A 26,137-nucleotide genomic window follows, 5' to 3' on the forward strand; every position below is an offset into this window, starting at 1 on the left:
GCTAGCGATATCGCTGTGTCTGATACTTAACTCCGACCGCTCCCCCGCTGGTTATCACTGATCGCGCGAGAATGTCCTGGACCGCTTCACGTCGTCAGCTTCCTGCTGGGCTTCCTGTGGCGCCGACGAGCGACGCGTGGACGCGGGCGGGAGGACGTCAGGATCGCCTCGTCTGACAGGTAAGTAGCGACCCCCGACCCCTGCTATGTCGCTGGTGAGATCTGCCTGTGTGGCAGCTCATTAGTGACCACTTAGCGATGCACCAGCGATCCTGACCGCGTCATATCGCTGGTGCATCGCTAAGTGTGACAGTACCTTTACAGTTCAATTGGTTTTGTTTGCTTGTGCAGCTTCAGATCCAGAGCTCGGTGGGTGTTCGCTGCTTGCAGATCTGTAGGTGTGGTTTATCATATCGCTTAGTAGATTTAGCCTGCTTCAGGACATGTAAGATCTGAGTTCACTGGCAGTTATCTGCTTGTAAAGCTGCAGGTTCTGAGCTTAATGGGTTTTCCGCACTAGTTGGGCTACAGGTTCAGAGGTCAGTGGATTTCTCCTGCTTGTAAAGTTGCAGGTTTAGGGCTCAGAGGGTGTTCCCTGTTTGTACAGAGGGTTTTCTCACTTGTTGAGCTACAGGTTCAGAGCTTAGTGGGTTTTCCCTGCTGTGTCTAAGTAACACAGACAAATGAGTCCTCATCAAAGCTCAGAAGGAGATTCCTAAAACAGAATTAAGTGATACATAACATCAGGATGAGACAATAAACCAGGAATGTTTATAGTCCAATAGCTTAGCATTGGGTCTGTTTGCACTAAACTACAGGAAACGCTTAGGCAAAATTCTTTTTGCAAAGTTACTTCATTTTCTTATTTTAGATGCATTTGTAAAGGAAAAGTATACACACCCTTTAAGCTTCACTTTGATGCCTGTAAATAGTTTTTTTCTTTTTTAATTTCCTTACCATTTCCATCATATTTTCCTATGCATTTCTGCCATTTTTCTCCAGGTGTAGAACAGAGTCCTGCTGAGCTTTTCTTTCTCTCGGTGATCATCCTAAACAATACTGGAAAAGGAAGAACAACTTTCCGCACACTTAGACGCCCCGCTTGGTCCGGGAGTGCAACAGAAGCAGCTAAAGATGATAATTGATCATTGTGATAATATAATCTGCGTTCATGCCCGGTTAGTAGCCCGTAATATCGGAAATTACCTGCAGTTATAACAGGAGCCAGGAGGCCATTACCAGAATGACTCAGGCGTCTTTTAACGATCTTCCACCCAGTGTCTGGTCCCTTCCAAAATAGACGGGCGTACGTGACAAAGCTGAGGAACCGAAAATCCAGAGATGTCGTAGCTTCATGGAGGATGGTACAGCTGCTGGACTGCGAAGTATCACACATAATTAGCTTAGAAAGATCGGCTCAGAAGACAATGTTACACATGATGGGATTAAATATACAGCTCCGCAGACAGAGCGAAACATGTGATACACGAAGAGCTTAGATACACAGGCGCAGTCACATCACTGACTAGCACAGTTATCGAGTGTGATTCTCTCACATCATAGTAGCCCACGTAGATCCGATATAGAGGAATATGATTAATATCTTCACCTGTCCTCCAGCTCCTCAGAAACCAAAACAGACGATAATCAGAAGAAATCTTCAATGTTTTATAAAGATTATTTAATTCCATTAACTCCTGGGCAGATGAAGGAAATGGAGAATATTTGCCTCCGCCAGACACAGAGGAGATTTCTATGGCCGGATCATTGACTTGAGGACATGGCGCTGCCTTTACAATTACACATAACGTTTCTTTATGAGACGTTTTAAGCGTGAACTTTCCACAAGGACACACATTCGAGTTCAAGTTCTGCATGGGCGTGAACCTGCAGATGGCTCCTCCCCCGAGGGCCACACTGCTATCTGCGCTTACAAAAAAAACGGCATGAGATTGGCATGTGGCACAAACAAGCTGGGGATGATTTTATTAGTATTGATCTTTTTATATTAGTAATACCTTTGTTACTTAATTGTAACATGTGTAGCACCTATTGTTCACATGCTTCTGCTGTGAAGAGTGTAAATGGCAGTCCTATGTAACACCACAGGTGGGAACACGGAGATAATTAGGGATGAATGGCTGCCTCCCCTCTACTACATCTCTTTGCACACTGCTGGCCCCCATTTGTGCCGTCTATGACATTTCTCTGTTAATCCCTTCGGATACAGATCAGGTTTTGTCTCGAGTCTTCAATTCATGAAGGAGACACAGGGAACGTGAAATGTGTCCGCTCGATGGAAAACCGTAAAAGATGATTAACTTCCTGCAATGTCACTGCGTGACTTTGCCTTTAAACACAGTGTCATCGGCTGATGTACTGCAGCGTTGGGTTCTGCGGTCATAATTCTCTGTTATTTTACCCTCGCCCCTCACCCAGTTTCACCATCTATTTCCAAGTAGACATTACTGGGGATTGGGGTCAATGGCAACAGGGAAATTACTAGACAAACACTGTAATGATCCTTCGTGTGGATCCAGCACTCAGCAACGGGTTTTTAACTTGGTGTCAACTTTATATTAATTACTATTTTACCCTTTCATGTACTACAGTTTAGCGGCCATTTACGTTGCACTGAGCCGCGCCGGCAGCCTGACCCTATGACAACACTTCAGCACCAATTCCTATTTGCTGTCTTTTTTTTTTTTTTTTTTTTTGTAGGGCATTTTTTTGTGCTGGCGAATTTCTCTAAAATGAAGGAACAAAGTTTGATGACTTTGGCAAAAATTACATATTTTTTTTTTGCTTTTTTAGAGTAAAAAAAAGACAATGATGTAACATGTAGAACATCACTCTTCTGCACAAAAAAATTAACATTTTTTTAATCCACCGGTTTGAAAAGTGGTAAAAGTTGAATTAAGGTCCCATCCACATTATGATTATTCAGCCGACGTCTTTCTCTTCTAACTCCTCCATACACAGGAGCGATTGATTCTCCCCATAATAGAAACCATCTGCATAAATCAAAAACCTGTATATTCATGGTTTTGATTTATGCAGATGGTTTCTATTCAGAGCAAAAAAAAAAAAAAATGACTAAAGCAAATGAAGAGAAACGTTGTGTCTCATGATCTGTCTTCAGGTGTGAAAGTCGTAAAATTAAAACCTAAATAGAAAAATTAAAAAATTGCAGAATTGTTTTGATTTTTTGGACCCCCCCCCCCCTCCCCGCCCACACACAAAAAAGTATCAAATTTAATGAATACAACAAGGAAAAATTAAAAAACTTTGCAGGTCATGAATCGTGAAGATGCAAAAATATGGATCTCTCCTTCCTTCTTCGGGAACCGCTCTGGAATCAATGACAGATCAGACCGGCGGGGCATTGTTGCACCACTGACCTAAGCTGTGCACCCCTCTCATGCTACAGGCGGAGGCAGCTTTACCACCGATCAGATCCAGCCATCCCGTCCGCTTCTAAGCCCGATTTGGAAAGATCTTGCAAAGAGATGGACTCTGCCTAGGAAACCGGCCACCTCTCAGACTGCAGCAGAGGTCAGTACCTGGGCATCCAGCAGTAACTAAAATAAAAAATCCTTCCATTCTCTGCAATTTTCCCCATTTATGAGGGAGACAAAACCCTTAAAATAAAAAAGTAAAACTTAAAATTAAAAAGTCTCTGTAGGACATTTAAAAGGGCGCCACCAACTCCGGCAAATCTCCACCTCCTGCTAAACCCAGAAGCTCCCCCTTATAGAAAGGACTCCCCTGATGACATCACAGGCTGTCCTCTGATGTCATCCCCCCACCAGTGGAGCGAGATCTCGTCGTGACTTTACTTCTGTGTTTTCATTGTGACTGGTTTATGTTTTAGATACAGAAGTTATTTTTGGGTCCGGCTCAGGTTGATGATTTCTGCTTTATGGGGCTAATGAAAAGATTGCTGCAAGAAGGGGGGAAGAGCCATTGTAAGACAGAGCAGGTGAGAAGATGATTTACAGGGCTCCAAGAGCGTGTTATCTCCTAGCGAGAGGCCTGTATTTATGAGCTGTGCGGACAGAGTGTTAAGTAATCCACCAGATGTAAAAACACACTGCAGATTTACCGCAGAGACCGAGTAATCCTGCGAAGCCGAGTGCTTGGGAACAGCAGTGGTTATAGGATTAGGTAAATCTTCAAGGAAGAGAAAAAAGTCCATTGAGGAACAGTAAGTGAGATGGAGGACCGCAGAGCAGAGGCGAGGAGCTCAACGGCCCCTGTAAAGTGAGTGACATCACCGAGGCCGGCGCCGCACCGTCAACGCACACGTCACATCGCCGAGCCGCCCAATGACGGGGAGAAGATTCACAGACGTCCACATCTCAAACCAGCAAAGAACAGATATTAGCAAAGTATAAAAACATAGTGAATCATTACTAAAAGGAAATGACCAAATCTAAAATCTGATCACTGGCATAAAGAGTCCGAAAAGTGCAGATCCTGTTCACACAGGAGGAAAAGGTGGCAAAAGATATAGCAAAGTGTCACTGTGCCATGATGTTACTATTGGAGCAATGTCCACATGACAACTGATGTGCCAGAAGTCAAAGCAGAAGTGTTAACAGACTTTTGCTAATAATATCTCAAATAGCTGTCAGGTGGAGAAAAAACGGTTCTTCTGTATGTCTGTATACAGGGAGCTCCTCCTAGTGGTGGCTGCAGACAGGATCTTATGTATCTCTCTACACAGGGAGCACCCCCTAGTGGAGGCTGCAGACAGGATCTTATCATATATCTCTGTATACAGGGAGCTCCCCCTAGTGGTGGCTGCAGACAGGATCTTATGTAATTCTGTTCAGATTGCCCCAGATGGATTTTTTCTGCACAATAAAATTGTTTTTGATGGAGATAAGCAGCTGCTTCTGTATGAAACGCTACAGAAATAACGCTAGTCCTGACTGTTGCAGGTGGAGCAATCCTTTATCTGCCTGGCACTTAAGGGCCCGGTCCACATAGTGATATCGCTATAACGTCACTAGTTTTGTGACGCAGCAGCGATTTCGCTATGCGTGATACTTACCTCCGGTCCTAGGCCGTTTCTCATTGGTTGCTTCCTGCTGGACTTCCTGCTGTGGCGACGAGCGATGCGTGGAGCCCGGCGGGAGGACGTCTTCATCGCCTCATCTGACAGGTAAGTAGCGACCCCCGACCCTGCTATGTCGCTGGTGAGATCTGCCTGTTTGGCAGCTCACTAGCGACCTCTTAGCGATGCACCAGCGATCCTGACCGGGTCATATCGTTGTCGGGATCGCTGGTGCATCGCTAAGTGTAACGGTACCCTTAATGTGTGCGGCTGCCTGATGGGAGCATTTAAGGTGACAAGTGTCTACTTTTGCTGCAGGCTTGAAACATGAAATAACCCTGGAAAGAGAGGTCTGCTGCGGACACGATTGCTTGAGGCCATCATGACTAATTCACAAGCACAGTCTTCAGTTTTACATGAGTGGAGCTGGTGTTTAGCAGTCAGGCTCAGCACTGATACCGGAGGGACAACACCAGCATGCTGATGGGATTAGCCATCAGTGGCGGCTACTAACTGATCCTCCTGATAGGTGACATTAGTTCAGGGCGAATTGCAATCTTCCTATGAAGTGTTGCCTGTGTTTTCTGCAGGTATCGTACTGGTCGGGCAGGCTGTTTAATTCATTCCTGCAGGGGATCATAACTCACAAGAGCGCGGACGTTCAATGGAGCAACAGACGCTAATCTAAGGGAGGAACCTAAGGGGAATGCTAATAGATGAAGACCTATGAGTGGCCAGGTTCACGTCAGGGCTTAAAGTGCACCAAAATATGCAGGAAAGATGTATATCTTTGTACCGTGTTAGCCAGTAGATAGAAAAATATTCAGAATTGAGAGTCCTCAGTGGTTGATACCTTTTAATGGCTAACTAAAAAGATGGTAACACATTGCAAGCTTTCGAGACTACTCAGGTCTCTTCTTCAGGCTAGACTAATACAAAATCTGAAGAGTCACATATTTATGCACAATACAACACAGAAAAAATGCAATAGATGAGACAAGTGACGTGAAGCAGAACTATCAATATGGGAGAGGGAGAAACATAAATATTGGACCAGTACATAGATAAGGAGTCCAGATGTTTTATAGTCCTCTGATTGGGGTCTCCTAATGTGTTGTGATGCCCCCACCAGGTCTTGAAAGCAAATTCCTTAATTGATGTAAAAAGACATAAATGCATGCGACACATTCATTCCAGCACTGAGAGTGTCAAAAGTCGTCATAAATTTATACTCACAAACTCTTCTCTCTCTGAGATGTGAAGTTACCTTTCAATACCAGTAATTTCATATCCATGTTGCTGTGATCAGAGATACAAAAACGTTTTGCCACAGGTAGAACCATTCTTTTTTCTCTTATTGTGTGACGATGAGCATTCATCCTTGTTCTAAGCTTTAGCCCTGTCTCCCCAACATACAGACCCCCAGTTGGACATTTAGTACAAATAATTAAGTACACCACATTAGATGTAATGCAGGTGAAAGTACCTGGGATCTTGTAGTCCTGATGTGAGTTGGGGATCTTTATCTTGTCCGTGGTCATTATAAATGGACAGGTTTTACATTTTTTCTGGTTGCAAGGAAAGGTTCCTGCAGCTGTAGGAGAGGGCAGGGAGCTTCTGACGATGATTCTTCTTAGATTTGGGGGCTGCCTAAAGCACAGCAGTGGGGGGTCTGCAAAAATGGATTGTAATCTGGCATCTTTTTGTAGTAAAGGTTGTAATTTCCGTGCAGCTCCCCTTAGCACTTCCAGATTTGGGTTGTAGGTAACTACTAGAGGCACCCGGTTATTTTCTTCTTTAGCTTTGTAATGTAGCAGGTGATTCCTTGACATTCTGGTGGCTCTTGTAATTTGGTTTTCAAGTGTTCTTGGATGGTAGCCCTGATTCAAAAAGGTCTTTTTGAGGCGACCAAGGTGTTTGTTGCTATCCATGGGGTTGGAACATATATTATTGTATCTGATGGCTTGGCTATAGATAATAGAATTCTTTATGTGTTTTGGATGGAAACTGTCCCATTTCAGGTATGTTGGACGGTCGATTGGCTTCTGATACAGGGATGTCTCTTATTTCATTGTTTTTTAGCTTAATGATGGTGTCCAAAAAGTTAATCTCAGTGCTGGAGTAGTTGAGTGTTAAATTGATGGTGGGATGAAATTGATTAAACTGTTCATGGAACGTCTTTAGCTGTTGCTCAGACTCCGTCCAGATGATTAAAATATCATCATTGAAGCGGTAGTAGGCCAGGGGCCTGATGGGGCATGAGGACAAAAAGTCGCTTTCAAGCTTGGCCAGGAAAAGATTTGCATACTGTGGAGCCATTTTACTTCCCATAGCTGTGCCAGTCTCTTGTAGATAGATCTTGTTGTCAAATTCAAAGTAATTGTGGGTGAGGATGAATTTTATAAGTTTCACCACAGCATCAGTCCCTATGTTTTCCATGAAGAATTTGCAGGCATTAAATCCATCTTGGTGTGGGATATTAGAGTACAAAGATTCCACATCCATGGTGGCCAGGATGGTTCCTTCTGGTAGAGGACCTATTGCTGCTAGTTTATTCAATAGGTCAGTTGTGTCCTGAATGTAGCTAGTTGTATCCTTCACCAGTGGTTTAAGAATACCCTCTACCCATCCAGATACCTGCTCAGTAAGGGTGCCCACACATGAAATAATTGGTCTTCCTGGATTTCCAGATTTGTGGATTTTGGGAAGCATGTAGAATGTCTCTATTCTTGGAGTCTCTGGTATCAGGTCATCACCGGCTCTTATGGAGTGGTCAGGCAGACAAGATACCAACTTGCTTAGTTCCTTGTAATAGTCCTGTGTAGGATCCGACTCCTATTTTCTGTAGTAGCGCGTGTCCATGAGTTGTGTTTGCACCTCCCTTGTCAGCAGGTTTAATGATGATTTCTTTGTTGGTTTTTAAAGACTGTATGGCCTTTCTCTCCTGGACACGGATATTGGATGCTTGTCTCCTGTTAGTGTCTATGATTGTGGATTTTATCAAATGTCTGAAGGAGTCTATATATTTATCCAAATGAGGGTTGCGTCCAGGTGAAGGTGTCCAGTCTGACCTTTTCCTAGTTGTTAGGATCCCTTTTCCTTCGGTCTGAGTGTTTTCTGAATCTTCTGTATCATGGAAATATTCCCTCAGGCGCAGTCTCCTGAAATAATGTTCCATATCACTGCAGAGTTCAGTTTTATCTAGGGCTTTAGAGGGACAAAATGAGAGTCCTCTAGAAAGCACGGCCAGTTCCACTTTGTTGGGTTTATAATCTGAGAGATTGATGACACAGTTGGATGCTTTTGTGTCTGGAATGGAGTGGTTGTCCAAGTGGTCAGGCTTTGGATTTGTTTTGTATCTGTTTGTATAGAGTCCTGAATAGAGGCGCAACTTGTGTAGTTTCTTTTCCTTGTTATGAACCAGAAATACAAAGCTAGAGAAGAAAATAACCGGGTGCCTCTAGTAGTCACCTACAACACAAATTTGGAAGTGCTAAGGGGAGCTGCACGGAAATTACAACCTTTACTACAAAAAGATGCCAGATTACAATCCATGTTTCCAGACCCCCACTGCTATATTTTAGGCCGCCCCCAAATCTAAGAAGCATCATTGTCAGAAGCTCCCTGTCCTCTCCAACAGCTGCAGGAACCTTTCCTTGCAACCAGAAAAAATGTAAAACCTGTCCATTTATAATGACCACGGACAAGATAAAGATCCCCAACTCACATCAGGACTACAAGATCCCAGGTACTTTCAGCTGCATTACATCTAATGTGGTGTACTTAATTATTTATACTTAATGTCCAACTGGGGGTCTGTATGTGGGGGAGACAGGGCAAAAGCTTAGAACAAGGATGAATGCTCATCGCCACACAATAAGAGAAAAAAGAATGGATCTACCTGTGGCAAAACATTTTTGTATCCCTGATCACAGCAACATGGATATGAAATTACTGGTATTAAAAGGTAACTTCACATCTCAGAGAGAGAGAAGAGTTTGTGAGTATAAATTTATGATGACCTTTGACACTCTCAGTGCTGGAATGAATGTGTCGCATGGATTTATGTATTTTTACATTAAGGAATTTGCTTCCAAGACCTTGTGGGGGCATCACAACACATTAGGAGACCCCAATCAGAGGACTATAAAACATCCGGACTCCTTATCTATGAACTGGTCCAATATTTATGGTTCTCCCTCTCCCATATTGATAGTTCTGCTTCACGTCACTTGTCTCATCTATTGCATTTTTTCTGTGTTGTATTGTGCATAAGTATGTGACTCTTCAGATTTTGTATTAGTCTAGCCTGATGAAGAGACCTGCGTAGTCTCGAAAGCTTGCAATGTGTTACCATCTTTTCAGTTAGCCATTAAAAGGTATCAACCACTGAGGACTATCAATTCTGAATATTTTTCCAAAATATGCAGGAATCTGTTTTTTTTTGTTTTGGAATACAGAACACAGACCCTAAATACAACCTCACGAAAATCCTCCGATCGGGACCGTTGTATATTAATACTGTAACTATCTCACCATCATCATAACCGGAGTCCCATAAATTACAGATGTGACCTTTCAGGTGATGCAGTTATGGACCAGGCTGCAGGTGCATTCATTTCTATTGCAATTCACGTCAGAGAAGAAGTAAGCTATTGCACCTACAGCCTGTATATGAGGGGTAAAAAGTCTCAAGGCTGGATTACAACACTTGGGAAAAAAGGAGAGGACAGGAGAGAAGATAAGAGGGATGGTCTAGGTGCACGGGTGACAGAACAAGCAGTCTGATGACACGAGGAGGTGACAGCTACTTCCCATCTGCTGGAAACACAAGAGACTGCACAGAAGGTTTCGCTCTTTGCTGTCGGTGCAGTGACGGCTGCAAACAAAGAAATTCTGTAATGAAGGACGCACGTCTATGAAAGCAGCAAATAGAATATATTTATTCGTTGGCTATAGCTTGATTTTACCAAGGACGTGTCTGAAAGTAGATTTACCACTGATGTATAAAAAGCCCAGAATTGTGACACATTCTTGTTATGATAAAAAGAAACTACAAACCGGCATCAACCAGAGACATAAAAGGCACATAAATAACAACAGCGTCGATGGAGACCGACGGACGAGGGGACACAGCAGCGAAGGCTCGCACCCCTGTACACAGAAGAAAAGATCACACACTGTAGGAAAATGGAAAAATTAGAAAAGTCTAAAAGTGATAATGTTTCCATCGCGTCAGTTTCATGTTCACATTAATAAGCGGAATCACAGAGCGGAGGTCACATCCGGACACAGGGTCCACGCAATGCAGAAAACCCTATTACCTGCCCTCCTGCGGCTCCGCAGACATGTGTTTTTCCAAATTTGTGTCAAGTCCCTATTACACCATAAGAAATTCAAGAGTGAGAAAAAAGGATTTCTGTTAAGTAGATATAAACCCTCGAGTTGTCCTTTCCTGTAAAGAAGTAAAGGTGTTCTGGGAAAGCTGGGTGACAACCAATATGGCAGCAATGACAGTCACGGGGGGCTCTCAACCTTTCCAGACTCTTGAATAGTCATTATGCCAACAGATGACTATATTAGACAACAAACAGTATCCCCGAATATTAGAGTGTGCAAACCAAATCCAAGGAGCTATAAATGGTGGACATACTGGTATTCAGCCAGCTTTCCCAGCAGCACTGACAGAAACCAGGTACAGAAAAACTACTGGGGACCCCTCAATTATCAGGAAAACCTCCTGACTTCTAAGGCTCCAGATGCAGCAGATTATCCTGTAAGAGGAAAGTCATCTGAGTTCACCATCTTCAGGTTTCACGAGACGTCCTCAGTCTCTGGAGAGGAGAAATTTTTACTTGCGCTGCCTCTTGCTCCTTGATGTTTGTGGTTTGGAAGACGCTTCAAAGGAGGATGTGACTTTACTCCTTCTCCTTCTGTGTCCTGGCTGATCCCTTAAGACAAAATAAAAAATAGTTATAAATCATGTATTATACCCTAGAGCTGCACTCACTATTCTGCTGGTGCAGTCACTGTGTACATACATTACATTACTGATCCTGAGTTACATCCTGTTTTATACTCCAGAGCTGCACTCACTATTCTGCTGGTGCAGTCAATGTGTACATACATTACATTACTGATCCTGAGTTACATCCTGTATTATACTCCAGAGCTGCACTCACTATTCTGCTGGTGCAGTCACTGTGTACATACATTACATATCCTGAGTTACCTCCTGTATTATACTCCAGAGCTGCACTCACTATTCTGCTGGTGCAGTCAATGTGTACATAGATTACATTACTGATCCTGAGTTACAACCTGTATTATACCCCAGAGCTGCACTCACTATTCTGCTGGTGCACTCACTGTGTACATATATTACATTACTGATCCTGAGTTACATCCTGTATTATACCCCAGAGCTTAGCTGTCCTATATGGCCATGCCTGTGGGGTTTCCCCTAGGTATCACCCGTTCTGGTGATTACCTGGCTATTTTGCTGGATGGCAATGATTAGAACTTTGCTAGCTGTAGCTTAGCTCCGTTTTGTGTTTACTCTTTGCTCTGAGTTCTAATATTCTGATCTTTGTTGTCCAGCCTTGAATTTGTCTTTGACCATCCATTTGCCTAGCCCTTGTCTTGATACGCTACCTTCTTGTGATTCTGACCTTGGACTGTGACCTGACTACGTCTTTGTCTTTCCCCTTTCTTTATGACGCATCCTCCTGGCTTTTGACCTCAGACTCCTTGACTTCCGTGACTCATGGCTTGCCGGTGAGAAGTGACTCAGCATCACGATATGAAGACCAACAAAGACTACGTCCAGCATCCTTATACAGACAATACATGGATGCTGCAGGTACAATATGTCATGCAGAAAGAAAAAGATCTGGAACATTTGTGATCATCTAATCAACATCTATGAGATGTCCCAGCGGATGTAAATCTGCATCCCACAGACTGCACCCTAAAACCCTGACTTATCAAACATAGCATATGAATATATAAGGCAAGAAAAAAGTCTGAGGGAACATCACAAAAATGAAATGTCCTGGAGAGCAGATTGCAATGCAAAAGCTAACAATCTGAAAAGATGCAGCAGCGCCCTGCAAGATCTGCGGGACATGTACGTGTGATTTATGGATTCTGAATTGCAGTCCTGCTATGTTTCCTGCAGGCAGAACATGCTGCGCACGAGGCAGACCTCTGCTAGGTTCATACCGGCGAAATCAAAAAGTCCCTCGGTCAGCAGATAGAGGGGCACTATCCGAAAACACATGGGCACTGCATGCAAAGCCCTACAATCCGAAAAGTAGCCATAGACTGCTGATAACAGGGAGCAATAGCTGGCATCCATCTGCACAGCAGTTGGAGAGAAGGCTGGCTTTAAACTGTGCCCTATTGACTAACTTTCCGAGAAGATTTATTGAAACGGTTTATTAGCTGGAACTGTGTTGGCTGGAAATATTTTTTTTTCTCTGAGCATTTTCAGGGGCTGTCGAAGTGGATTCTCGCTGTGCTGTGTAATAGAGGACTATTGAAATACGCAGCAGGTCGGCGCCCGCGGATCTAGCAAGTAGATCTGCAAATGTCAACAGTTTCCCTTAAAACAGTCATAGCCCGGTAAGGGGGAAGAGGAATGCAGTTCGCCATGCTGCAGGTGAGCGGAGGGTCGGGGGACACATTGCCAGTCACAATGGCTCCCGCTGCAGCAGAACATGGGGTTGGAATCATTTCACTTCTGGATGTTCTAGCAGCTGATGACATTCTTCTTTATTAATTGTCATTTAAAGGGTATGCAGACTTTTGCAACTATTTTTTAAATACTTCATTGCAACAATAAACTTTGCAAAAATTTATGAAGGTTAGAATTGAGCGAATATCTTCGATTTCCAGCTTATTCGGCAACCTGGCTTCCAAGATCTCGCCGGCTGAACAGCTGATCGCCGCCGCAGCTGCATATGCTGCGGCTGTGTGAGTCACAACACATGCATGGAGAGCCCAACACACAGGCTCTCCATGCATGTGCTATGACACAGCTGCGACACATGCAGCTGAGGCGGCGATCAGCTGTTCAGCCGGCGAGATCCAGGAAGCCGGGTTGCCGTTTTGCATCTACAGCTCCTATGCAGACCTTTGTGTGTCCATAGATACAGACTACAAACGCTGGGTGTAGTCAGATCCTGTATTGATTTGTTATTTCCTTTCAACTGCCCCCCATCATCAGTCTGTAGCCAAGGAGACACATATCTCTGCACTGAAGCTGTATACACAATATAACAACAACGTTTCTTCTTATAAATTAAGATACAATGGACCAACAGAAACATATTGCAAACTTCTATGTTCTTTCATCCACCCGTCTGGCCAGGTCATGTGTTTAGCTGTCACTGCCTAGGACATTGTACGTCCTCAGTCCCAGAGATGGCAATTGTGACAGCGGCAACTTCGTGATCTCGGCATTCCCAACAATTAATGTTAAAAGAATTGGACCCCTTCAAGTTCTGTTAGAAGACCCTGAAGAATACTTTTCCCTGCCAGGAGCTGCCAGAATATAATCATATTTGGAGAAGCTCCAGGAACCCCGATTTTGAGCTGATTTTGCCTTCATTACTAGTTAGCGCTGCCATCGAAGATGGAGTGATTAGTCAGAGACGAGTCCAATTAACAGAAGCAGCTGCATTAATGGCGCTAGCAAGGTTCGCTCCACCGGGAAAGAACTGGAAGCCGGGAAGTAAATGCTAATGTGGATAAGAAAAAGAAGTCAAATTCTTCTGAGATTGCAAAAAAATACATCTCCAGATATAAGGTATATGAAAATATGTGATGTGATAAAGCTGAAATGAATGGAAATCGCCATGAGTATGACGACAACGGCAGGTGACAGGGTCAAGAATCAGTCTAGAATACAGACCTCAGGGATTCACAGTGATGTTCTCCTCTCATCCAAAGGAGTTTAAACTTCTCTCCTGAAATGAGCATTACATTCTGATATAGAGCTCCAAACCCTCCATATAGACAGATATAAAATAATACATTGCTGTTTACCCATAGCCACCACTAGGGGGAGCACCCTGTATACAGAGACAGTATCTTATGTATTTCTGTATACAGGGAGCTCCCCCTAGTGGTGGCTGCAGACAGGATCTTACCATGCATCTCTGTATACAGGGAGCTCCCTCTAGTGGTGGCTGCAGACAGGATGTTATCATGTATCTCTGTATACAGGGAGCTCCCCCTAGTGATGACTGCAGACAGGATATTATTATGTATCTCTGTATACAGAGAGTTCCCCCTACTGGTGGCTGCAGACAGAATATTATCATGTATCTCTGTATACAGGGAGCTCCCCCTAGTGGTGGCTGCAGACAGGATCTTATTATGTATCTCTGTATACAGGGAGCTCCCCCTAGTGGTGGCTGAAGACAGGATCTCATGTACCTCTGTATACAGGGAGGTCCCCCTAGTGGTGGCTGCAGACAGGATCTTATTATGTATCTCTGTAAACGGGGAGCTCCCCCTAGTGGTGGCTGCAGACAGGACCTTATGTATCTCTGTATACAGGGAGCTCCCCCTAGTGGTGGCTGCAGACAGGATCTTATCATGTATCTCTGTATACTGGGAGCTCCCCCTAGTGGTGGCTGCAGACAGGATCTTATCATGTATCTCTGTATACTGGGAGCTCCCCCTAGTGGTGACTGCAGACAGGATCTTATCATGTATCTCTATATACAGAGAGCTCCCCCTAATGGTGACTGCAGACAGAATCTTATTATGTATCTCTGTATACAGGGAGCTCCTCCTAGTGGTGGCTGCAGACAGGATCTTATCATGTACCTCTGTATACAGGGAGCTCCCCCTAGTGGTGGCTGCAGACAGAATATTATCATGTATCTTTGTATACAAGGAGCTCCCCCTAGTGGTGGCTGCAGTCAGGATCTTATTATGTATCTCTGTAAACAGGGAGCTCCTCCTAGTGGTGGCTGCTGACATGATCTTATCATGTACCTCTGTATACAGGGAGCTCCCCCTATTGGAGGCTGCAGACAGGATGTTATCATGTATCTCTATATACAGGGAGCTCCCCCTAGTGGTGGCTGCAGACAGGATCTTATTATATACAACAAAAATCACCCCTACTCGTGTATAGGAGAAATAAAATAAAGTACCATAAAAATTAAAATTAATTTTTATTGAAATATCTTAAAAATGAGAACAACAAGAAAAGTGCAAGTATAGCAAGAAGGAGGGAATCATTGCCATTTCAGGTGATGCCAATTAACAGCAGTGATATACATGCAGTTTAAATACAGATGCTATATAATTCATTCCTATAAGTATCCCCCATGAAATTACCGGTGGTTTACAACACTAATTGCACACCTGTATTAAACCTCAACTACAGAGATTACACCAGCCAATAATTAATGAGAATCAATAGTTAGCCAAAGGTTCCCCGAAAAAACCCTCATATCTTCACCAGTGACGCTTTAACCTAACAATGGTCATAAGGTAAGGTGAGGTTTATAGGGGTCTATATCACGCTATGAAAAAATGTCATTACTTGGATGGTACGCTGCCAGCTCACATGCGAGGCGTCCCTTATCATGCATGTATCTCTGTATACAGGGATCTCCCCCTAGTGGTGACTGCAGACAGGATCTTATCATGTATCTCTGTATACAGAGAGCTCCCCCTAGTGGTGGCTGCAGACAGGATCTTATCATGTATCTCTGTATACAGGGACCTCCCCCTAGTGGTGGCTGCAGACAGGATCTTATCATGTATCTCTGTATACAGGGAGCTCCCCCTAGTGGTGGCTGCAGACAGGATCTTATCATGTATCTCTGTATACAGGGAGCTCCCCCTAGTGGTGGCTGCAGACAGGATCTTATCATGTATCTCTGTATACAGAGAGCTCCCCATAGTGGTGGCTGCAGACAGGATCTTATCATGTATCTCTGTATACAGGGAGCTCCCCCTAGTGGTGGCTGCAGACAGGATCTTATCATGTATCTCTGTATACAGGGACCTCCCCCTAGTGGTGACTGCAGACAGGATCTTATCATGTATCTCTGTATACAGGGAGCTCCCCCTAGTGGTGGCTGCAGACAGGATCTTATCATGTATCTCTGTATACAGGGACCTCCCCCTAGTGGTGGCTGCAGACAGGATCTTATCATGTATCTCTGTATACAGAGAGCTCTCCATAGTGGTGGCTGCAGACAGGATCTTATCATGTATCTCTGTATACAGGGAGCTCCCCATAGTGGTGGCTGCAGACAGGATCTTATCATGTATCTCTGTATACAAAGAGCTAGTGGTGACTGTAGACAATGTCCTTGTATATTTCTATTTTCAGGCAACTGGTGTGTGTATATATATGAAAAATACATATTAAATTTGTTGGAGTTCTATTAAACTGAATCCAGGACTAAAATAATGAAATTCAGTTTAAAGAAAGACTATTCGTAGCTTAAAGAATAAAGCTGTAGATGTGTCAAAATATGCCTTACTGTAATATTTTAGTAGCAGCAGGAATGCCAACGTAAAGTATTTTTCTGACATGTGCCGCTCCCCGATAGATCTGAAGGCCATCTCTAAGGCTGAAATGCTGTTTGCTCTCGGTATTCGGTCTCCTCCACAGCATTTCACTCAAAACAGGAGACCCAAATATCTCTAAGATTCCACGAACATGCCCCCAGGACTATTAGGGGCTGCTGTAGGGACCTCTTACATTTAATAACTGCTGATGAATGCGCGTCAGCAAAAAAACCAAGTAAAAACAGTGCCGAATGCTGGCAAGCTGTAACTCATCAATGTGTCTTCATTTTGGGACAAAATGCTCTATCTAGAAATACTGGAGCATCTGCTAGGGTCGATGGTTGGACATTATAATGACACTGATCTAGATGGTATTGGCTGCATGGTCACTGCTGATGGACCCCAGCCAGGTTGCTATGTCTGACATCTATTGTCTTGCTTGAAGGGTTAATACTGGGCTCACTATGTGTCGTGTAATATCCTTGTGCCATTAATGAGGGGCACTAGAGGTGAGCGCCCACTCCCTCCGCTCTGTGTAGGAGGGAAAGGCCACTTGTTACTCATTGCTGCCGGCCTGTCATCAATGCGGCACTTATCCTGGCACCGGCTGCAATCATTGAATATTGGCTTCACAATAACCAAGAAACAAAGACAGAGCATTAGGGCCGGAGGCCGCTCAGTTCCCGATCCCATCCTGCAATCAGGCCCTCCCCTCTGTTACCATCACTCTCCGCGGTCTATAATAGAGCACAAAAGGCATTATGCCATCATCACTCACAGCAGACATGTACAGCAGGCACAAGTGACGGGCAGGGCTGACAATGACAGGAAGGACCTGTAACACGGGAGAAGTAGGGCCCCATGAATGAATCCGAGCAGGGCTCTTAAATAGCTGCATGATGTAAGAAAGGAGGGTCCCCACATAGGGCAAGAAAGAAAGGGCACCACATACAGCTTAGGACATTACACAAAGAACCCTGTAAGACCGTATAAGGGGTCCAATGGAAGCGGAGACATCAGAAGAAGAATCCCATATACGGTACACAAGGCACCAGGAAAGCCCCACCCAACAGGAGACATCAGAGCAAGGGTGCCACCCAACCGGAGACGCCAGAGGAAGGGTCCAACCGGAGACGCCAGAGGAAGGGTCCAACCGGAGACGCCAGAGGAAGGGTCCAACTGGAGACGCCAGAGGAAGGGTCCAACCGGAGACGCCAGAGGAAGGGTCCAACCGGAGACGCCAGAGGAAGGGTCCAACCGGAGACGCCAGAGGAAGGGTCCAACCGGAGACGCCAGAGGAAGGGTACAACCGGAGACGCCAGAGGAAGGGTCCCACCCAACAGGAGGCAACAGAGGAAGAGTCCCATCCAACAGGAGACAACAGTGGAAGGGTCCAATAAGAGACACCAGAGGAAAGGTCCAATAGGAGACACCAGATGAAGGATCACAGCCAACTGGAGGCAACAGAGGAATGGTTGCACTAACAGGAGGCTCCACAAGAAGGGTCCCATCAAATAAGAGACAACAGAGGAAGGGTTCCCCCCAACAGGAGAAAACAGAGGAAGGGTCCCGCCCAAGAGGAGACACCAGAGGATACAGTATCAGTATCAGGACTGGACTGACCCACCAATGAAGTAATGGGTTGCCTGCAGCCTGGTGATGGAGCGGATCTCCTGCTGCTGATTTTGGTTACCTACACTAGTAATGATTATGGCAGGATATAGACGTGTTCTCTATGGTGGAAGAGGTGTCCTCCTATACTACAGTGATATTAGCTAATACACTGTCATCTCAGACACAGCTTCATGGTCTGAATATCAGAGGAAACTACGAGGACTGGAAGTGAATAAACCGAGCAAAAGCTGACACCCACAAGGGCCGTAGAGCGTACGGTCAGCCATGTCCACACCTATCCTCTATGAGATCTCTCTATGCTCTGAGACACAGCAGGATAATGGATTTCTAGACTAATTCTAAGAAAACGAACACTTCAATGTCTCAAGAGAAAAACATCAGGATTTCCTCAGCGTTGACGCACGCGATTTCCTTCTATTTCATGGAAACATATGTTCTCCTCATAAACGTGTGAGAAAAGAGGGATCTGGGGAAATAACCCTACGACTCGTGGGTATAAACAAGGAACATACGTGGAGTCTGCTCTACTGAAATGTAAGCATTGGCTGTTTTTTTTTTTTATTAATAAAACATGCAGTGTAAAGCATGGAGGATTTTATTTTGGCTTCCATTGGTACATCTAGGTACATGTAAATACCAGGGCTGTGGAGTCGGAGTCGGTGCTCATTTTGGTGGAGTCGGAGTTGGAGTCGGTATAAAATGGACCGACTCCGACTCCTAAAATATATAATAAATTGGGTACAGTAGTTCAATGCAGAATGTGCTGAATATTTTTTCATAGGAATTTGGGAAAGTTCTGAAATGTCCTATAAATGACTGTTCTATTCCTGATCTAAGGCTACATTCACACACAGCGTTTTTCCTGCGTTTTTTGAGGATACGTTTTTCAGCTGCAAAAGCCGATCAGCTTTTTAAAAAACTGCATCACCTGAAAGGTTTTTGAGCTCATAGATAATGTTTTCAATAGCAAAAGCAGATTAGAAATCTGCTCTATCTACATATCCATTTATCCATATCTGTCTATCCATATCGTATCTGTACCAAAAAGAATGAAAGCCGGGTAGTACACAGACTAACACTCCTTTTTTTAGCACCAGTCAGGTACACCTCATAGCTGCCCAAAAGGACGCCCAGGACAGGCATTGCTCGTCTTCAGTAACATCAACATCAACTGATAGTTGGAATAAATAGACTGCATTCATCACCACATCTTCTTAAGGTGCAGGCTTTATTTTCAAGTGTAGGGGTGTGAAGTATGAGGCTCTGCAGCAGCTGAGGTGTGCAGTATGAAATTCTGCAGAACAGTATGAGGTTCTGCCCCCCCCCCCCAGGTTTGATCCTGGCTACGCCCATAGTGTGAATGTAGCCTGAGGATCTAGGCATTATCTTAGCCGAGATAAGTCATAGTGTGTGTGTGTATGTATGTATTATATATATATATATACATATATACACACATACACACACACATACACACACACAGTACAGACCAAAAGTTTGGACACACCCTCTCAAAGCATTTTCTTTATTTTCATGACTATGAAAATTGTAGATTCACTCTGAAGGCATCAAAACTATGAATTAACAGATGTGGAATTATATAATTAACAAAAAAGTGTGAAACAACTGAAAACACTGTATGTCTTATATTCTAGGTTCTTCAAAGTAGCCACCTTTTGCTTTGATTTCTGCTTTGCACACTCTTGGCATTCTCTTGATGAGCTTCAAGAGGTAGTCACCGGAAATGGTTTTCACTTCACAGGTGTGCCCTGTCAGGTTTAATAAGTGGGATTTCTTGCCTTATAAATGAGGTTGGGACCATCAGTTGTGTTGTGCAGAAGTCTGGTGGATACACAGCTGATAGTCCTACTGAATAGACTGTTAGAATTTGTATTATGGCAAGAAAAAAGCAGCTGAGTAAAGAAAAACGAGTGGCCATCATTACTTTGAGAAATGAAGGTCAGTCAGTCCGAAAAATTGGGAAAACTTTGAAAGTGTCCCCAAGTGCAGTGGCAAAAACCATCAAGCGGTACAAAGAAACTGGCTCACATGAGGACCGCCCCAGGAAAGGAAGAACAAGAGTCACCTCTGCTGCGGAGGATAAGTTCATCCGAATCACCAGCCTCAGAAATCGCAGGTTAACAGCAGCTCAGATTGGAGACCAGGTCAATGCCACACAGAGTTCTAGCAGCAGACACATCTCTACAACAACTGTTAAGAGGAGACTTTGTGCAGCAGGCCTTCATGGTAAAATAGCTGCTAGGAAACCACTGCTAAGGACAGGCAACAAGCAGAAGAGACTTGTTTGTGCTAAAGAACACAAGGAATGGACATTAGACCAGTGGAAATCTGTGCTTTGGTCTGATGAGTCCAAATTTGAGATCTTTGGTTCCAACCACCGTATCTTTGTGCGACGCAGAAAAGGTGAATGGATGGACTCTACATGCCTGGTTCCCACCGTGAAGCATGGAGGAGGTGGTGTGATGGTGTGGGGGGGCTTTGCTGGTGACACTGTTGGGGATTTATTCAAAATTGAAGGCATACTGAACCAGCATGGCTACCACAGCATCTTGCAGCGGCATGCTATTCCATCCGGTTTGTGTTTAGTTGGACCATCATTTATTTTTCAACAGGACAATGACCTCAAACACAACTTCAGGCTGTGTAAGGGCTATCTGACCAAGAAGGAGAGTGATGGGGTGCTACGCCAGATGACCTGGCCTCCACAGTCACCAGACCTGAACCCAATCAAGATGGTTTGGGGTGAGCTGGACCGCAGAGTGAAGGCAAAAGGGCCAACAAGTGCTAAGCATCTCTGGAAACTCCTTCAAGACTGTTGGAAGACCATTTCTGGTGACTACCTCTTGAAGCTCACAAGAGAATGTCAAGAGTGTGCAAAGCAGTAATCAAAGCAAAAGGTGGCTACTTTGAAGAACCTAGAATATAAGACATCTTTTCAGTTGTTGCACACTTTTTTTGTTAATTATATAATTCCACATGTGGTAATTCATAGTTTTGATGCCTTCCGAGTGAATCTACAATTTTCATAGTCATGAAAATAAAGAAAACTCTTTGAATGAGAAGGTGTGTCCAAACTTTGGTCTGTACCATATGTATGTAATCGATATTACATAGTGTATTACATATTTACAATTTATTACAGTTTTTTGTGTTCTAAAGTTGTATTCCAATAAATAGATATTATGTTCTATCTAAATGTCTTGATTATTGTATCATAGAAATGATTAAATGTCTGATGTTCACATTGTACTACAATAAATTTTTCACTTAAATATAAACAATATATGTGGGAGTCGGATTCGGTGTAAGGGAAATTGAGGAGTCGGAGTCGCAGGTTTGGCTTACCGACTCTACAGCCCTTACAGTGGTCAAAGGGCTTGATTATAAAAAAAAAATAAGAAAATAGCAAAAAAAAAAAGCATTTCTTGATTTTTTACTTGGGATGTGAGAGAAGCAGCCATATTGGTGCCCAGCCTTTATCCTACTAATGGCATAATTGTGGCGTCCATGCTTAGAGGGGGCACCGCATCATTAGAAATAATATCAGATTCTGAAGGGTAGAGCTTCTCATTAAGGAGTAAATGGCACTAAATAAAGCAGACGCGCATTGTGACTGCCGATTACAGATCTCGGAATCACCCGTACATTGCCGAGCAATACCTGGGCCATCTACACCGATACAGGAGGGTGAAGGGCCAGAGGCCCAGACATGAGCGGCGCTCACCATTATGCTCATAGTCACTAATCGTCCAGCTACAAGTCACGGGGGTCGGCGCGTAGAGCGAGATAACTGCACAGTTGTGTGTATGACTGTTATATGTGCTGCTGTTCATACTGTGACATCTGGCAGCCGGTCTCCACATGCTGCCATCCATGACACAACACTCCGGCGCACACATCTATGAAGATGTGCAAATGCTGCACTACTATACATAGCCTCCCAGGCTACATACAGTACATAGCCTCCCATTGTATAACATCCGTACCCATAGCCTCAAAGGGTATAACATCCGGCCCTTCACCCACCTGCGTGTAACATCCGGCCCCAAGCCACGCATTGTATTTCATCCAGCCCCAAAGTCTCCCACAGGGCTGTGGAGTCGGAGTCGGAGTCGTGGAGTCGGAGCTCATTTTGGTGGAGTCGGAGTTGGAGTCGGTATAAAATGGACCGACTCCGACAATATATAATAAATTGGGTACAGTAGTTCAATGCAGGATGTGCTGAATATTTTTTCATAGGAGTTTGGGAAAGTTATGAAATGTCCTATAAATGGCTGTTCTATTCCTGATCTAAGGCTACATTCACACACAGCGTTTTTCCTGTGTTTTTTGAGGATACGTTTTTCAGCTGCAAAAGCTGATCATCTTTTTAAAAAAACCTACATCACCTGAAAGGTTTTTGAGCTCATAGATAATGTTTTCAATAGCAAAAGCAGATTAGAAATCTGCTCTATCTATCCATTTATCCATATCTGTCTATCCATATCGTATCTGTACCAAAAAGAATGAAAACCGGGTAGTACACCAATATATATTCTGTTCTATCTAAATATCTTGATTATTGGATCATAAAAATGATTAAATGTCTGAGGTTCACATTGTACTACAATAAATTTTTCGCTTAAATATAAGCAATATGTGTGGGAGTCGGAGTCGTGGAGTCGGTGTAAGGGAAATTGAGGAGTCGGAGTCGCAGGTTTGGCTTACCGACTCCACAGCCCTGGTCTCCCAGTGTGTAACATCCTTCTCCATAGCCTCCCAGGGTCTAACATCCTTCTCCATAGCCTCCCAGGGTCTAACATCCGGCCCCATAGCCTCCCAGGGTCTAACATCCGGACCCATAGCCTCCCAGGGTCTAACATCCGGACCCATAGCCTCCCAGGGTCTAACATCCGGACCCATAGCCTCCCAGGGTCTAACATCCGGACCCATAGCCTCCCAGTGTATAACATCCGGACCCATAGCCTCCCAGGGTCTAACATCAAGACCCATAGCCTCCCAGGGTCTAACATCCGGACCCATAGCCTCCCAGTGTATAACATCCGGATACATAACCTCCCAGTGTATAACATCCGGACCCATAGCCTCAGAGGGTATAACATCAGGCCCCAAGCCACCCAGTGTATTTTATCCGGCCCCATAGCCTCCCAGTGTATAACATCCGTCTCCATAGCCTCCCAGGGTCTAACATCAGGCCCCATAGCCTCCCAGGGTCTAACATCCGGCCCCATAGCCTCCCAAGGTCTAACATCCGGCCCCATAGCCTCCCAGGGTCTAACATCCGGCCCCATAGCCTCCCAGGGTCTAACATCCGGCCCCATAGCCTCCCAGGGTCTAACATCCGGCCCCATAGCCTCCCAGGGTCTAACATCCGGACCCATAGCCTCCCAGTGTATAACATCCGGACCCATAGCCTCCCAGGGTATAACATCCGGACCCATAGCCTCCCAGTGTATAACATCCGGACCCATAGCCTCAGAGGGTATAACATCCGGCCCCTCACCCACTTGCGTGTAACATCCGGCCCCAAGCCACCCAGTGTATTTCATCCGACCCCATAGCCTCCCAGTGTATAACATCCATCTCCATAGCCTCCCAGGGTATAATATCTGGACCCATAGCCTCCCAGGGTCTAACATCCGGCCCCATAGCCTCCCAGTGTATATCATCCAGACCCATAGCCTCCGAGGGTATAACATCCGGATGCATAGTCTCCAAGGGTATAACATCCGGACCCTTAGCCTCCCAGGGTATAACATCCGGACCCATAGCCTCCCAGTGTATAACATCCGGACCCATAGTCTCACAGTGTATAATATCTGGATCCATAGCCTCCCAGGGTCTAACATACGGCCCCATAGCCTCCCAGGGTCTAACATACGGCCCCATAGCCTCCCAGGGTCTAACATACGGCCCCATAGCCTCCCAGGGTCTAACATACGGCCCCATAGCCTCCCAGGGTCTAACATACGGCCCCATAGCCTCCCAGGGTATAACATCAGGCCCCATAGCCTCCCAGGGTATAACATCCCGACCCAAAGCCTCCCAGGGTATAACATCCGGACCCATAGCCTCCCCAGGGTATAACATCAGGCCCCTCACCCACCTGCGTGTAACATCCGGCCCCAAGCCACCCAGTGTACTTCATCCAGCCCCATAGCCTCCCAGTGTATAACATCCTTCTCCATAGCCTCCCAGGGTATAATATCTGGACCCATAGCCTCCCAGGGTCTAACATCCGGACCCATAGCCTCCCAGTGTATAACATCCGGATACATAACCTCCCAGTGTATAACATCCGGACCCATAGCCTCAGAGGGTATAACATCAGGCCCCAAGCCACCCAGTGTATTTTATCCGGCCCCATAGCCTCCCAGTGTATAACATCCGTCTCCATAGCCTCCCAGGGTCTAACATCAGGCCCAATAGCCTCCCAGGGTCTAACATCCGGCCCCATAGCCTTCCAGGGTCTAACATCCGGCCCCATAGCCTCCCAGGGTCTAACATCCGGCCCCATAGCCTCCCAGGGTATAACATCTGGACCCATAGCCTCCCAGTGTATAACATCCGGACCCATAGCCTCCCAGGGTATAACATCCGGACCCATAGCCTCCCAGTGTATAACATCCGGACCCATAGCCTCAGAGGGTATAACATCCGGCCCCTCACCCACTTGCGTGTAACATCCGGCCCCAAGCCACCCAGTGTATTTCATCCGACCCCATAGCCTCCCAGTGTATAACATCCATCTCCATAGCCTCCCAGGGTATAATATCTGGACCCATAGCCTCCCAGGGTCTAACATCCGGCCCCATAGCCTCCCAGTGTATATCATCCAGACCCATAGCCTCCGAGGGTATAACATCCGGACGCATAGTCTCCAAGGGTATAACATCCGGACCCTTAGCCTCCCAGGGTATAACATCCGGACCCATAGCCTCCCAGTGTACAACATCCGGACCCATAGTCTCACAGTGTATAATATCTGGATCCATAGCCTCCCAGGGTCTAACATCCGGCCCCATAGCCTCCCAGGGTCTAACATACGGCCCCATAGCCTCCCAGGGTCTAACATACGGCCCCATAGCCTCCCAGGGTCTAACATACGGCCCCATAGCCTCCCAGGGTATAACATCAGGCCCCATAGCCTCCCAGGGTATAACATCAGGCCCCATAGCCTCCCAGGGTATAACATCCCGACCCAAAGCCTCCCAGGGTATAACATCTGGACCCATAGCCTCCCCAGGGTATAACATCAGGCCCCTTACCCACCTGCGTGTAACATCCGGCCCCAAGCCACCCAGTGTACTTCATCCAGCCCCATAGCCTCCCAGTGTATAACATCCTTCTCCATAGCCTCCCAGGGTATAATATCTGGACCCATAGCCTCCCAGGGTCTAACATCCGGACCCATAGCCTCCCAGTGTATAACATCCGGATACATAACCTCCCAGTGTATAACATCCGGACCCATAGCCTCAGAGGGTATAACATCAGGCCCCAAGCCACCCAGTGTATTTTATCCGGCCCCATAGCCTCCCAGTGTATAACATCCGTCTCCATAGCCTCCCAGGGTCTAACATCAGGCCCCATAGCCTCCCAGGGTCTAACATCCGGCCCCATAGCCTCCCAGGGTCTAACATCCGGCCCCATAGCCTCCCAGGGTCTAACATCCGGCCCCATAGCCTCCCAGGGTCTAACATCCGGCCCCATAGCCTCCCAGGGTCTAACATCCGGCCCCATAGCCTCCCAGGGTCTAACATCCGGCCCCATAGCCTCCCAGGGTCTAACATCCGGCCCCATAGCCTCCCAGGGTCTAACATCCGGCCCCATAGCCTCCCAGGGTCTAACATCCGGCCCCATAGCCTCCCAG

General features: G+C 45.5%; 1 protein-coding gene across 4 annotated transcripts in view; it reads right to left on the minus strand.

The window, feature by feature from the left end:
• Positions 1 to 9,982: 9,982 nt before the first annotated feature.
• Positions 9,983 to 26,137, minus strand: part of RAD18 (RAD18 E3 ubiquitin protein ligase) — a 281,611-nt gene continuing 265,456 nt past the window's right edge. For all 4 annotated transcript variants that reach the window (XM_073574946.1, XM_073574947.1, XM_073574945.1 and 1 more), the window contains one exon: positions 9,983 to 11,012. In XM_073574946.1, coding sequence (XP_073431047.1) covers positions 10,913 to 11,012 — 100 coding nt within the window. In that variant the 3' untranslated portion in view covers positions 9,983 to 10,912. The remainder of the gene's footprint in view (positions 11,013 to 26,137) is intronic.

This window comes from Dendrobates tinctorius, unplaced genomic scaffold, assembly GCF_039654945.1.
Source record: "Dendrobates tinctorius isolate UK_male_01 unplaced genomic scaffold, ASM3965494v1 ptg000041l, whole genome shotgun sequence".
In the NCBI taxonomy this organism is placed as follows: Eukaryota; Metazoa; Chordata; class Amphibia; order Anura; family Dendrobatidae; genus Dendrobates; species Dendrobates tinctorius.